The following is a 14,858-nucleotide window of genomic DNA, read 5'->3' on the forward strand; positions in this document are numbered from 1 at the left end:
CAGCCGAACTGCCATGTGAAAGTACAGCCGGGAGCCGTCCTCCGCCCCAAGCGACGGAGGTATACGGAGGGCCGGAGCGCCTTCATCCGCTGGTTCAAACTCTTTCTCTCTGAACTTATTAGTGTAGTTCTTAGAATACACTGGCAATACAGTGCAGGCTTCTTCGCCGCATACATTTTGCACTACAATGTAGAGAGCCGTCGTAATATATATATGGTACATGGAGCGTTGGGACGAGGATGTCTTAATTACAGCGCCCTCTACGGCAAATCCAACTGCGTTGTTGGCTTCGCCTTGCCTTGTGTAGTGAGCATCGAACGTGAGCCATCATGATCGTGAGCTCGTGAGCCGCTCGCTTGTTTTTGTGTGCATCGCCTCCTTTAAAGTGTTAAAATGTTCGCGTTAATTCGCTATGAGAATGAGACGGAGAAACACATTGTTCCACACAGCGCAATAACTAACTTTGCGCCAAATAATGTGGAAGACTTTAAACGGCACCAAACGTATGAAGCGTTTTGGGAGGGAGATGATGCTACCCGCGCTGGCTATTACAATGCCGGCATCCTGCACTTGACAGGTGAGCATTTATGACGTTGATATTAATCTTTCGCATGGCTACCCAACTTACATTTTCGCGTTTATATGCGAACATTTCAGAAACAAGAGAGGAGATGGAGGGCTGGCTGAAGAGCCGTTGCAAGCGGCCCCGCAAACGTGGCGACGAAGTTCCATCGAAAAAGGTCAGCTGCAAATCATCCTAGTCACTATGCAGTGTTTACACTTATAAAATCACGTTGTTTGACCTTGCAATGACTCTTCTGTGTCCACAAGTACAGCTTTTTACTGTCGTCCACAGATCTATACGGAACTCGTGTTCTCGGTAGAAAAAAAAAAATGTAGCTCTGCTTTGCGAGCTTTTCGCGTATTGTTACGAGCAGATAGAGCTTGCATGTCTCGCATACCTTCACGCATTTCAAGTGAATGGGATATATAGCCGCCCCGAAGTCAATTTTTTGCACACTCGCATCTCGTGAGCATTGTGCTACCTGGAGTGTGTGCATTACATATATTTCACAAGCAGCGCTAGATTAAGGTGTCGGCTAAAGAGGCTGCAAGTCAGGTGTAGTATCCAGTGCTGCATGTTAGGGCCTAATCTCTGAGGACAGTGGAAGGGGGCCTATTTATTCTAACCTGCTTTACATATGGTACCACAAATAATGGAATCATGAGCAACAAGTATGGAGAGAGAAAATCAGGACGAGGAGCCCCTCTCGTCTAATCTGACTTCACTTAGTTTTTGCGGAGACCTTGTCGATCTGCAAGTACAGCTATTGTGAGGTGATCTGCACTTGCTTAGGAATTGGAGAAAAGTTTGTTATTGGTCCCTGTGAATGCCCCCATCCTCCGGACATAAGCAACATTGAAAAAGTGTCACAGGAACAATAGATGAGATAATGAGGAAATATTTATTCACCATCACCTTTGCCGTAAATCTCAAGTAGTTCCAGGACACTTTCTTCCGCTTCGAGAGAGGAAAGTAGGCCATGTCAGAGTTCCGGGCTAGTCCCTTACTTATTATTTGTTATGTCCTCATCTCAGCGTTGGTGGTTGGGTTGTGTTCTGTGTGTTGCCAAACTAATGCATCATTCTCGCACTAATCATAATGATCATGCCTTTTTTTGTACGTGAAATGAGACGGGGTATATTGCTTAAGTATGATATGGAAAAGAAGGGGGGGGGGGGGTTCATGCGCTGTAACCCAGAGTCCCCATTTTTCTTGTTTGCTTTTTTGCAAGTGTATATGCATGCAGTTTCCTCCTTAGTGTTGCGTGCAGTTTATTAGCTTTGCGTAGTGAGTACATCAGCTCTAAAGCCTCCACGCTCCAAACATCCACGCTCACTAGTAACGCTTGTTGCTAGTTTGTTCGACGTGATGCAGTGCAGAAATATGTATGTGTCAATATGGTCTCTTGGTTCGGCTTGGAACAATAGGTCGATGCACCTACTTTTGAGTGAGTGATTGAGTGGTCAAGTGTGAATGAGTGGACGAGAGTGTGAGTCGATGTAAGAGCGAGTGAGTGGGTGTGAATGAGTGGTTATGAGTGCGAGTGAGTCGTTTTGTAAGTAGACATAAGTGTGAGTGTTGCAGTGGTTGTGAGTGTAAATGGCAACTTGTGAGCGAATGTGAGCCATTGGGGGTTGTTCTGAGTGCATATGAGTGAATGATAGGGAACATGCTGTTGGATAGCCACAGTGAGCAAAGAGAAGGCAACACTGAAGATATCATGTTTAGTATCATTTATGGTGTTTAAATTTTCAAAGTGATTCAGAATATACTCGACATCATAGTGGTGGCCTTCAGGTGATTTCGACACGCTGAGGTTCTTTAGCGAGTGCTGGCATGACTCAGTACACATGCCGCTATAATAACGTGCTGCCACAGACAGGCTGGAGGTGATAGCAGCCTGACTGAGAGACATATGGTTGACCGAGCTTATTTTATTAGGTTGGTATAAGTATCTACCTGATCTGGTCTGAATGCTCATTTAACTGTTAGTATTGTGTTGTTATGCTACTATGTGAATATATGGCATCATAGGTTGGCGCATGCATATCCACTCTCTGATTTTCGAACTGACATTTTGGAGGAATGGTTGTGAGTGACTAGATGTCAGTGTAAGTGGGCGTAAATGTTGGCCTGTGAGTGTATGTGAGCCCGAGTTCCCAAGTTGTGAATGTTAGCACCAGTGATTGTCAGTGGCCATCAGCGTGGGTGGTCGTGATGAGCATGGGTGAGCCACCGCTCATGGTGCTGAGCTATGGGGATACACTTTTGTAATCCAGTTGCACCGACTGTCAAGCCCTTATGAGTATTCATGCGATGCAAAACAAGTGAGTGGTGCATACTGTGAATAACTGTGATGGGCCGATAGTATCATTGCAATAAAATGCTTTGTCCAAAGCTCGGCTACCAGCGTAATTGCCTTCAGGATCCTTGTGCCAAATCGAATGGCTTCTTTGTGGAGTGCAGTGTATTCTATCAAACCGTGATTGCGACAGGGTACTTTCAGAGCTGCATATTTTGCGACTATCAGCGCACTTGTATACAGGAGTTGGGCGTGCATATAAGCCTGCCTTTGGTTTAAGTGTGTGGTTGCATTGTGCTAGCGTTGTTCATGCTGAAAGTAATCAAAAGCGCAACGCCGTACATCTACTGCAGAAAGTTTTCTTTGGGAATCGCCAAGTGGAGGATAAAACTTTGCAAGATAAAGAGTTGCCTTCATCCAAGTCTACTTTTCTTTACATCTGAGAACATTAAATTGTTCTCCAGTGGTTCCTAATTGGCTCCCCTAGGAGAATGTCAGATTATGCAATATGGGATTATAATATGCTCGACACATAGTGGTATCCTGTTCATATTCAAGGTGATGTTTGTGATATGGCTGGTTGTGTTTCAGGGAAAGGTGGACAGGCACACAGTAGGTCTTGCACAAAGAGCTGTTGAAGAGGAGCTGCTCTTTTCAACAGTGAGCCCGGCCACTCAGATGGCAACGAGAATAACAGAACTTGAAAATAAAGTCAAGTTTCTAGAACAGAAACTTCGCCAGCAGCGAGCCGAGACGGAAGAGCTGACTCGCCTTAATAGGCAATTGCAAGAGGCTCTTTGCACCAAGATTTTCAGGGCTGGTATGTAAAACAGTGTTTTTAAAATTCTGAATGCTGCCATTTGGTATGAGGCATTGTTTTACCGAGGGAATTCTGATTTTTTGTGCAGGGATTGTTAGGCGTTAAAAAAACGGAATCTTCGTGGGTTATCAATTTTAAAAAGCAAAATATTTTTCTTCACACTGTGTACTTTGCAGACAGTGCGGGAAATGATGGCCAGAAATAGTATTTTAAAGTATGAGAGCAACCCTGAAGATGTCTAAACACTGCAATTCAGTTGTATGTTTTCTTGTTAATGATGCCTAAGGTATTACTGTATATGGATCGCCATTTGGTATCCGACTAAGGCTGGTAAATAATTTTTAAATGTATTTTCCCTCATCTCTCTGTTGGTTACACTAGGTGAGCAAACGGATGACATCAAAGGTTCCTGTAGGTTGAGCGAAATATGAACAAAATTCTAATATAACTACTGCTACATCGCTTTTGTTTCCGACTCTGAAGGCATTGTAGAGAATCCTATATTATGCCACCTATACAGATCTTTGACATTATAGCTGTTGCTCAGCTGTTGAAACCAGAACAGTTAGGAAGAGAAATTTTGTTCTAAATTACACAACAGTCAGGCCATATATTCTCCATGTAATAGTTTCCTACTCCTATACCATGAGGAAAATGCACAACCAGAAATTTTATTCTGCTCAGGGGGATGACTCATCATTCTTAGAGGCACCTTGCACTGGCTATCTTACTGTGCAGGAGCAAGTGGCATGGGCATGATAAAGGGCTGTGGAGCACAGTTTTTTTTGCTCTTCTGTGTCCTTGTGCCTTTCAATTGTGGCTTGAGAGAATATCTTTGGCATTAAGACTGACTCTTGAAAAAGGCAGTACCTATACGAGAAGAGATACATGGCAAAAGAAGTGACATCTGTCACATGTACTGTGTTTCACTTCTGAAATGTTTCCTGTTAATGAAGCTGGATTTAAAATTTCGTGGTGAAGTGGGTGATATAATACTGACTTTCTGTGCGCTTTTCTAGAATTAGTAAATATGGCTTAATGATCTTTTTTTTAGAATAAGTAAGCATGGAATAAATTGTGTATGTTACATAAATGTTTTGGCTAAAGAGGAAGTAAATTTGCCACATCAAATATCTGATTTACTGTGCCAGTGGCCTAAGCAGTGTTTTCTTTCACGTTCTGTTGTTCTGTCACACTGGAAGCGGTAACCCCGCTTGGGTGTATTTCTTCAAATAGCAGAGCTGGTGCCTACTGCTGACGGTCCCTTTGCAATTGAAGATGTCCTGAGTCACACTACCACCACTACTGACCACATGCCGATTTTGCTGGCATCTTCATGTCAAGGTGAGCCCACTTGGCTATTGTACGAAACTCCCATGTGCACCACATGTACTGCATGAAGTTGTATTGACAAAGGAGCCATAGAAACTAAAATGTGTAGGCACGAGGGTATAGCAGGTATTGTGGCTGGCACCAGATTTTGCTTTCTGTGGCTACCGAGCGCTACTCTTACTACTTTTGTTCCCACAGCCGCCGCAACTGCTGCCGCAGCAAGCACTGTGCCGCTCCCAACAGTGTCCATGTCGGAGCCGGTGATGGCCTTGGCCTCTTCATGTGCAGGTGAGCCTTCCTGAATGATATTTACCAATACTTGTGTGTGACACGTGCACTGCATGAAGTTGTATTGACAAAGGAGCCTAAGAAATTGTAAAATGTGTAGGCACGAGGGTATCGCAGGTATTGTGGCTGGCACCAGATTTTGCTTTCTGTGGCTACCGAGCGCTACTCTTGCTACTTTTGTTCCCACAGCCACCCCAACTGCTGCCGTGGCAAGCACGGCGCCGCTCCCAGCAGTATCGCTGTCAGAGCCGGTGATGGCCCTGGCCTGTTCATCTGCAGGTGAGCCTTCCTGAATGATTTTTGCCAACACTTGTGTGCCGACACTTGTACCGCATGAAGTTGTATTGACAAAGGAGCCGTAGAAACTACAGTGTGTGAGCACGAGTATATTGCAGGTATTGCGGCTGGCATCATATGTTGCATTCTGTTGCAACTGAAAGTGTTCGCTTATTACTTTTGTTCATCCAGCTGCCCCAAGTGCTGCTGTGCCAAGCTGTGTGCTGGTGGAGACAGCATTGTCAGAAGAGCCAGCAATGACCCTGGGCTCTCCATCTTTAGGTGAGCCTATTTGGCTGATGTGTGTCAAGTCTTAAAAAGCCATAGAAGCTGTATAATGTGTTGGCACAAGTATATATTTATAAGCTACTTGATTGGTCCCTTTGCAAAATGTTTATTTTTTTTGCATGGCTAGCTAGGCTCCAGTCTTTCATATAGGCATTCAACTCCCACTTTTTTCTTCATCTTATAAAAATACTTGGTTCTCTTATCCTTTTCTAGCCCGGCCTGTAGAAAGGACTGTGCCCAGGAAGCCGGTTGCCCGTGTGTCTAGAGGTGTGTTCCTATTTTCTTTGTATGAATGCAGTCATAGTTTTTTAGTGTGAAAGGTGTGAAGCACCCAATTTGTATATACATTAGAAGGAACAAATTTGGTTCCTTTTGGTTATTGCCGTAAGCGATGCTGATGCTGAAACATTGAGCGCTTGAATTTGGATCTTTCATGTAACATTAAGCCTGGCATCATCCAGAATAGGCTGAAATAGACAGAATGTAAGACTTATTTCTGACTTGTGTAGTTTCCTGTCAATGCTGCACATGTAGTCGAGAAAAATTCTTTAATGGCTAACTTTGTTAAGTAGGTGGGGTAGTGTATCACAGTGCTTAACTTACAGGCAGCAAGCAGGTGGTGCTTTCCAGTCTGCAGAGGCATGTAAGATAATGGAGCAGTACCTGAAATTGCATAGTGTGCTCATCCAACATTACCCCCGTTGCATCATCATGCTTCCCCACTTTCCTTTAATTAGTTGTGAGCACTGACTGACTGTAACTCATGCTCAGCAGCCAGGCAGCTATGCCTTGTATGCCATCAATCTGTATCTTTTTGTTTAAAACAAAATTTTAGAAACTGAATTTGGTGTATTTCAATCGTAGTTAATTGGTTTAAACTGAAGTGTCAGCCCATAGTTGTTACCATGGTCATTGCAAGTGATCTCAACTGGACAAGTTCTAAGGTCTGAACCTGTGCACCAGTGTCAATTTGTGTTGACGAGGGGGTGAAAAATTGCTACAGGTATGTCGAACCAGCAAGAAATAAGCAAACGTTTAGTGTTCTGTACTGACGAATAACTTTTAATGCTTAAGTGAAAAGGAAGCTGGTTGAGCAGGAGGATGTTACGGTAAGTGCGCTGAGGCTAACGGGATGACTTACATGGATTACAATTAATAATAGCTTTATACCGTATGAAAGAGCACTGAACAAGGGTAAATGGGGTACGCCCCAGTTTGCAGGTCGAGCCAACGTTTCGACAAGTAGACTTGTCTTCGTCTGGGCAAAGCGATCATCACTGGCAGGGGTTTAAATACGCTTTTGCTTCCGAAGAAGAAAAGCTGGGGAGCTGGGGAGGGAAGAGTCGGTGAGAATAAAGTAGGTGTGAAGGAGGGGGGAGGTGGGGAGGACGGGTGAGAAGAAAGCAGGTCATTAAGTGAAAAAAAAAAAATTTTTTCTTCCGTATGTATTTCTCAGCCAGGAACCAGGGAGCCTGTGGCCTGTAAAGGAAGTAAAAGCGGCAGTACCAGGAAAAACTACAATACCGGATAGATGATTAGTCACCACTTAAACAGGTTTGGTGCAGAGACACCTTACAAAGGGACAGGTTTTGCAAAGGGCCCTTATAAGGAATATATCTAAGGGGGACAATTCTTAAAACTTTCTGCAAAGGTGGTGTGGAGGGGGGGGGGGGTGCACAGAGACAGAATAATAACTCCACAGTGAACCACTACTGACATGAAAAAAAAAAAGTTCCAGGACAGACACAGGTAAGAAGTGATAAGGAGGAAATGTGTTTGGAGAAACTTGCAGGTTATGCTATTGCGGAGGGGAATAGAATGTAGATGTGTTGTGAATAAACGGTACAATTAATGCTATGTGATATCTTTTTCTCGAATAGGAACCAGTGGGAATAAATATCACTAAAGGAACGTTAGAATCCCTTAACTATATCACCTCTGCATCATAATTATTTGAGAAAACAATACAATGTTAATTGTAGTTTATACACAACACATGTACACTCTATTTCCCTCTGCAATAGCATAAGCTGCACATGGTTCTCCAAATACATTTCCTCCTTATCACTTCTTACTTGAGTTTGTGCTCGAACTTTTTTTTTTTTGCATGTCAGTTGTGGTTCACTGTGCAGTTATTATTCTGTCTTCTTGTGCTTCTCAGCCCCCACACAGACATCTTTGCAGAAAGTTTTAAGAATTGTCCCCCTTAGATGTATTCCTTATCAGGGCTCTTTACAAAGCTTGTCCCTTTGTAAGGTGTATCTGCACCATATCTGCTTTAGTGGTGACTAATTATCTACCCGGTATAGTAGTTTTTCCTGGTACTGCCGCTTTTACTTCTTTTACAGGCCACAAGATGCCTGGTTCCAGGCCGAGAAATACATATGGAAGAAATTTTTTTTTTCACTTCATGACCTGCTTTCTTCTCACCCGTCCTCCCCTCCACACTCCTTCACCTACTTTCTTCTCATCCATTTTCCCCTCCCCAGCTTTTCTTCTTCGGAAGCAAAAGCAAAGGCAGGTCTGATAATGACAGTCATGCATGGGGCATGCATATCTTTTCATTGCAGTAAAAATATGTATAAACCATGGAATGAAACAACCCTTCTTTTTCGCAGCTCTCCCAGAACCTCCCGAGGTTGACAGTTCATTTGGAAGAATGGGGGAAAACGGTCAGGTCAGTGTGCGCAACTTGCGCTGCTTACCATATATTTCTGTGCTTAAGTTAACTCCCAGTTTAAAATGGCCCCCAATTCTCGGCCCTTGGTGGCAAAAAAAAACAAACTTCAAACGACACGGCAAAACTCTCTGCATGTACACATTGCCTGAGGAGCATGGTGCTCACGGGTAAGAGGGAAGCTCCTCACCTGTTTATCTCACCGTGTAATTTTAAGTTTATTTTAATTGTGCATTTAAGTAGTGTCCGTTGTTTGGGTGGGATGATTTCGAGCATTTAATTATTCCATGTCAACATGCCATTTGAGGTACAAAGCCAATACAGGAAGAGCTCGTTAATCCTAAACGCAATCATTTCAATTTTTGGATAACTCGAACTACACTACTCGGTCCGTCCAAGCTCCATAGAGATCTGTGTACAAAACAGCCCATTAATTTGGATGCGAGTCGGTCCCGCTATGGATATTTTAAACAACGCGCCGCTGCGTCTGCGCGGTTTGGCCCATAGCACGTGTTAAAAAAAAAAAAAAAATATATATATATATATATATATATATATATATATATATATATATATATATATATATATATATATATATATATATATATATATAAAACACCTCCACAAAAGAGCGGAACAGTTATAGGTTGCGCGCAGACGCACAAAACGGGCATGAAACAATGGAAGAGTGGGTGAAGCCTAAATGATGCCATAACTGGCATGACAGCTGGCAGCGCTGGAGGGTAGGGGCGGCGGCCGCTGCGGCAGATGCCCATTTTTTCTTCCGCGCAACCTCCGAAGCTCTCAGCTAAATACTCATTATATGAGCCTTGTTAATTCGGAAACATGGATAACTACTGTCGGCACGGTCCCAGCCAATTCCCATGAAAGACATGTTTTTGGACGGGTGCTACAGGTTACGCTGAAAAGTTTTTTTTTTTTTGTGAGAGTCATCCGTCCTTCCAACCATCAGTCGTCAGCGAAAGCGCTATCATGAAGCCGGCTTTTCAGCATCGCTTGCTTCAAAAGGCGTTTGCTGCTATGGCGCGTTTTAATTGAGTGCCAGTATAAACGGCGCCCACCCTAATCGCTAACAGCATGATAAAGTGAACATACTGAAAATGAGGCTTGCACAACCGCACAAGCACTGGCACTCTGCCCAGTTCGCTTCAACACCCCCCCCCCCTATCCCCCTAGAGCTAACGTCAAAAGGTGAACACACCATGATGTTATCGCTGCCCAGAATCTTGGTGCACTGTGAAGAAATGCGTTGTGGACCAAGGCGGCACGAAACAGAAGGACGCGCTGATACCATATCTTTTTTTAATTTCTGGGCAAAAATTGGAGTGGGCAGGTTCATTTTGCGAGTTGGTTCTTTACGTAACGCAAATTGTCCTTGTCAGTTTTCCCAAGGCCATTCGATAATTGGAACATCAGATGAATCTAACTTTTTTCTAGGTCCCGTGAAGTTCGAATTAACGAGCTTTTACTGTACTGACAAAAGTCATTGCTTCTGTGCCCACAGTGGAATGTAGCTGCTGATGAAAATGAAGTAGGCAAGAACAGGTGGCTTCACTGTGCTTCAGTATGTGTGTGTGTTTATGGAGAGTAGTGGATGTTTTTAGCCAGTAAAATAGCCAGTGATGGCTCCCCTTTTTGACATGTAGAACTAAGTGCAGTTTTGCCAATCATTGAGAGGTAATTAGCATGTTTCAACAAATACACATGGTGACCATATTATTTATAAGACCACTTTCCCATGTGGCCATGAGTTGTAGTAAGTAAGAGACGCCTCCAAATTGCAAACTGCTGCCTTGCATGCAGTCACAATGTGCTGATCTCGACACCAGGAATGCATTGTCAAGTGGCATCAACATGCAGTGGGTGATGTGTAACTTGGAGGAACCCCTTTTACTTTTGCTCACAATTGTATATTAGCCAGAGTGGCTTTTGCTTGAACATCAGCTAGAGATCCCTGAAAGTAGCAGTTCGAAGCCATTTGGCTAGCCACAGAATTTATGGCTGCAAGCCACTCCCAATGACTGGCGTGTTTATAAGAAAGTAATGCACAGAAACAGCCCACCAGATATTTGAAGTATGATTGTAAAAGAGTATTAGGGATTGTGTGAGTGCCATTTGAGGTATATTTATTACAATAGTTCATTATTTTTTCTCCTAGTCCTTAATATTTCTTTCATAAAGTCACATGGCTGATAGTTCTGTGCCCTGGGTTTGTGCCCTGGTTTCATTTTTGTTCTATTTTTCGTGTTGTGACCTTCCCTGCGACCTTGACTGTTGAAGGGCTGAAAAACAACTTGTAGTCTTTGTTGAATTAGTAAGATGTGTTGTCGGCTTAGTTGGCGCAGTACTTCAGACATCTTATAGTAGCGCAAACAAAAACACACACAAGACAGGGTACAGGACGAGCGCTAACTGCCAACTGTTTATTGGAAGGAAAGAGCAATGTTTGCTGAGAAATACATACGGAAGAAATTTTTTTTTTTCACTTCATGACCTGCTTTCTTCTCGAGTGCGATTGGGGCTATGACCACCTGAGTGGCCGAGGGTTTAAATATACGTTCCTCTTTCCTTCCAATAAACAGTTGGCAGTTAGCGCTCGTCTTGTACCCTGTCTTGTGTGTGTTTTTGTTCGCGCTACTATAAGATGTCTGAAGTTTGTTGAATTATTTTGAGCAAATGTGCAGTACAGCAGGATGCATTGTCGGGTAAGTTGGATGACTCCGATGGGAAGGTAGTGCGCAAAACAGAGTCACAATTAAGAGAAAGATTGCACACATCCTGATCCTGTCCTGTCCTCTCTCATAATTGTATTTTTTCACACTGTCTTCCCCTTAACTATGCAACAACTCTGTCTCATTTGTTCTAATGTTAGACTGTGGGTTCTGCCTTTCTTTTTCATTTCTGATATCATTGAAAATATGTGCAGGTCCACCTGGAACATAATGTCTTTGTGAACGCGGACACATGGGTGGCCCTGATGGCGCAAACCAGTGATTCCGCATTCTGCAAGCGCCTCGCTGTCGCTTTATGGGGCAACGAGGTGCTAGCCAAACGCAGTGTATTCGGCAAGCAAAGCAATAGGGATGTTGCCAAGGGGAAAACGACAGTTTTTCCTGCACTTTCTCCTACGAAAGTGGTGGGAATGTCATGTAAGTGGAAGCAGCGATCTGTTATAATTGCAGATATTTATATTAGCCTGATTTTTGTTATGTTGCTGTTACTAACATTTTAGACAAGCACAGAACTTATAACATGCTAGTAGTAGTATTGGTAAGACGAACAGTTGGACCCTGCTCTTTTCTTCCATCAGCATGAGCGAGAAGAATGCCCTCCTATCAATGTTCAATGAAATGAAAATATGAGCCTACCAATCAGTTTTTCGTTCCAAGCTCGATATGGCTTTGTGCATATGGGCATGTTATCCGAATGGGCAATGAGATGCTTGCCCAGTGTGGAGAGCTAGACAGGCTTCATAGCTGATAGATGCACCAATATCACTGACTCAGCCTTTTTACCAGCTTTGGGAATTGATAACTACTGTGCGCTGGCTATGAGCATAGGCATAGGTTTTATGCAATGGACCAAGGGCTGCGAATGACATGTCAGGCTGCACCAACACTTGTGCCAGCCTTGCGTGCTTGATCTCAGGTGCGTGGTCCCCGCCTGCCCACCACTATGATAATCATAGTTGTGAACTCCAAATCTGCCAGCCTGGCAGTGCCCACTTCCACGAATGTGCTGTGATGCACACTATGTCACATTGTCTGCCCTAACACTCCATCCTACGATACTGTTTTTCCTCCAGCTCATTTCAAGTGCGCAATGAAATTTCATTGCATTGCAGTGTAGTGAAATCTATTCTGTTTTACTAGTAATCTTACTAAAGCTGAATACTGTATTTACTTGATCCTAAGCAACTCCTATTTTTCACGACTGTGATGCCCCCCTCCACTTTATCGCGCTGATTGGAGATGGGCGCGAGGAATAGAATTAATATTTTGTGCAACAAATTCAGCAAACACCTTCGGCAAACACGATTACAATTAGCTCAAAGTTCCAGCTCTGGTAGCCCTCTTCAAACTCTTTCCAACTTTTGTTATTGCTGCCAAACAACTGACACCAAACAAAGCAGTGTGGGCCTCTAAGCCTGCGAAACCTGTCAAGCTCCACTGAATGGCCGCCGATTCCAGGTTCACTTTGCAACATGCCATTAGAGTTGCTGGGATCGCTCTTGGCAGGCTTTTGGTATTGTACGCCGCTGAGCAGCATAGTGTTCGAACAGCGCAGTACAAAAAGTTGGACATCGAGCCGTGGATGCCATGCCCCTCGGGACTCAGATGGCTCTGGCTCGACGACTGCGTGAGCAAGCATGCTGGCAACCTTGCCAATGCTCTCTTCCTCTCAAAAAGAGGGGTTCGCATTCAAACTTTCATTACCAAAATTTCTTCGTGAAATTAGGGGGAGTGCTTAGAATGGGGAGAGTATATAGTGTACTTCTAAGGATATGACGTTCTGAAATTTGGAACTCTTAGTTACCTCAAGCATTTCTTTACATTGGTTGTATCAAGGTTGAACTCTGTTTAATTACATGTATAATCACTTTTTTCGTGTTTAGCGGCCTTCTCCTGCTACCTGAGAGAGAAAGGGTGACCGGCTGCTGACCTCGCCAAAAGGCACAAGCAGCTGGTGCGATACCTTGCACAGAAATGTGCAGACCTGCGAAGCTGAGGTAAGGTTTGTACTAAAGCAGAAATACAATTTAGCCAGCTGGTGCACGCATGTCCTTGTGTGTGTGATATATGTATATATATATATATACACCACATGCACCAAGTAAATTAAGTCATTTCGGGCTTCAAAGCTAGGGGTCACATTTCTGGATTTATGTACGAGTACAACTTATTGCAGCTAGCTATGTAGCCACAACAGCTTCTGTAGGGATACTAAATTTGAATCATTATTGTCAATTTTATGCTGGTATGTAGGTACGAAGACCTAAGGAGCCTCAAGATGGAGAGAGCAAGAGGCTCACATTGTAATTTTTGGAATAAAGAAAAACATTAAGTACCTCCTTTTATGTACATTCATCATTTTAGCACCAAGGCAGCTTTCAGACTGCAATGTTGACCTGCTTTTGTACTGATACCGTTACGCAGAGCAGCATAGTGCATGAACACTGGATGGCTGCAGAGGATACAAGCAACAAATTACGACAGGCTACGCACTACTACAAACAACACACTGCGACAAACAGTACGCTACGACTAACAACATTCTGCGACAAACAACGCACTACAACAAACAACAAATTACAACAAACAACAAATTACAACAAACAACCGATTACTACAAACAACAGATTGCGACAAACGACAAGGTCCCAATTTACGACTGGTTCGTTTCTTGTAGTATTTCTTTGTTGTTTTTTTTCGATAGGGGCGTTTATTTTAACCAAGTGAGACCCGCGTTAGTTCGGTTTTTCATCGTTTTGCGTAGTTTACCATTTGATTTTGAATTCTACTCGTAGAGACCTTTTAAACGATATATGACTTGATGTTTTAGCCTAAAACTGAATTGTTAATGAAATCACTTAATTAAACTTCATTAGCTAATACCAGCAAATCGTATAATGCAATATCTCGTTCTCGATACAAGCTATTTAACGATATATGACTTGATGCTGTAGCGGAAAGTTGAATGTAATACAAAGAGTTAATTAATTTATTTTATTTTATTGTTGAGAGCAATTAAGACTTACAATAATTCTAGTGCAATTATACTCGACATAAGCTATTCAACAACATAACACTTGAGGCTCTCATACCCGGCATAATCAACACAGCACATTTATACACACTGTATAAATGCTCTGTGCCCTAGGCTCCAATAATGCTGATCATTAATATACAATTTTTTTTTTCAGAACTTTTTAGCTCAAGGTTTATCCCATGCGGTCCAAAAGAGCGTGAAGATATCCAGACAAGTGCAAAGTAGCGTAGAGCCGCAAATGGGATGTTATATATGCAAGCGCCCCTTGGCGATATCTCCTTCTTGCCCCTTGCAAGATGGCAAACGCCGGCTTCACTTTTCACGCACCGCCTCCACTCCAGAAGTTCTATATAACCTCTTTGTGGTGGCCGTTTGCCTCGGCACGCATTCGTTGTTACCGCTCCATGGTGTCACGCGTTCACGGCAAACGAAATGCCAATGAAGCTTGTGCTACGTCTCATGACGCCCGCACCACAAACTTTAGAGATAAAACGCGCTATGTTTTCTGATTGCTTCCCGA

General features: G+C 43.2%; 1 protein-coding gene across 1 annotated transcript; it reads left to right on the forward strand.

Annotated features, from left to right (window-relative positions):
• The first annotated feature begins 447 nt into the window (after window positions 1-447).
• Window positions 448-11,560, forward strand: LOC146170838 (uncharacterized). Its single transcript, XM_084586748.1, has 10 exons — window positions 448-577; window positions 658-740; window positions 3,459-3,687; window positions 4,924-5,081; window positions 5,165-5,307; window positions 5,497-5,586; window positions 5,776-5,865; window positions 6,085-6,138; window positions 8,490-8,548; window positions 11,496-11,560. Exons 2-8 carry the CDS (start codon window positions 672-674, stop codon window positions 6,134-6,136), a joined length of 831 nt encoding a protein of 276 aa, XP_084442874.1. The 5' UTR covers window positions 448-577; window positions 658-671; the 3' UTR covers window positions 6,137-6,138; window positions 8,490-8,548; window positions 11,496-11,560.
• The last annotated feature ends 3,298 nt before the right edge of the window (window positions 11,561-14,858 follow it).

Source organism: Amblyomma maculatum, unplaced genomic scaffold, assembly GCF_055883805.1.
Source record: "Amblyomma maculatum isolate TAMU_Amacu unplaced genomic scaffold, ASM5588380v1 scaffold_37, whole genome shotgun sequence".
Classification (NCBI taxonomy): domain Eukaryota; kingdom Metazoa; phylum Arthropoda; class Arachnida; order Ixodida; family Ixodidae; genus Amblyomma; species Amblyomma maculatum.

What these genes read in the sequence shown, in the direction of transcription:
- LOC146170838 (XM_084586748.1), top strand. Translation starts at nt 672, where the DNA reads ATGGAGGGCTGGCTGAAGAGCCGTTGCAAGCGGCCCCGCAAACGTGGC. An exon ending in CACCAAGATTTTCAGGGCTG is followed by an intron (nt 3,688 to 4,923) that starts GTATGTAAAACA and finishes TTCTTCAAATAG; the next exon opens with CAGAGCTGGTGCCTACTGCT. An exon ending in CCTGGCCTGTTCATCTGCAG is followed by an intron (nt 5,587 to 5,775) that starts GTGAGCCTTCCT and finishes TTGTTCATCCAG; the next exon opens with CTGCCCCAAGTGCTGCTGTG.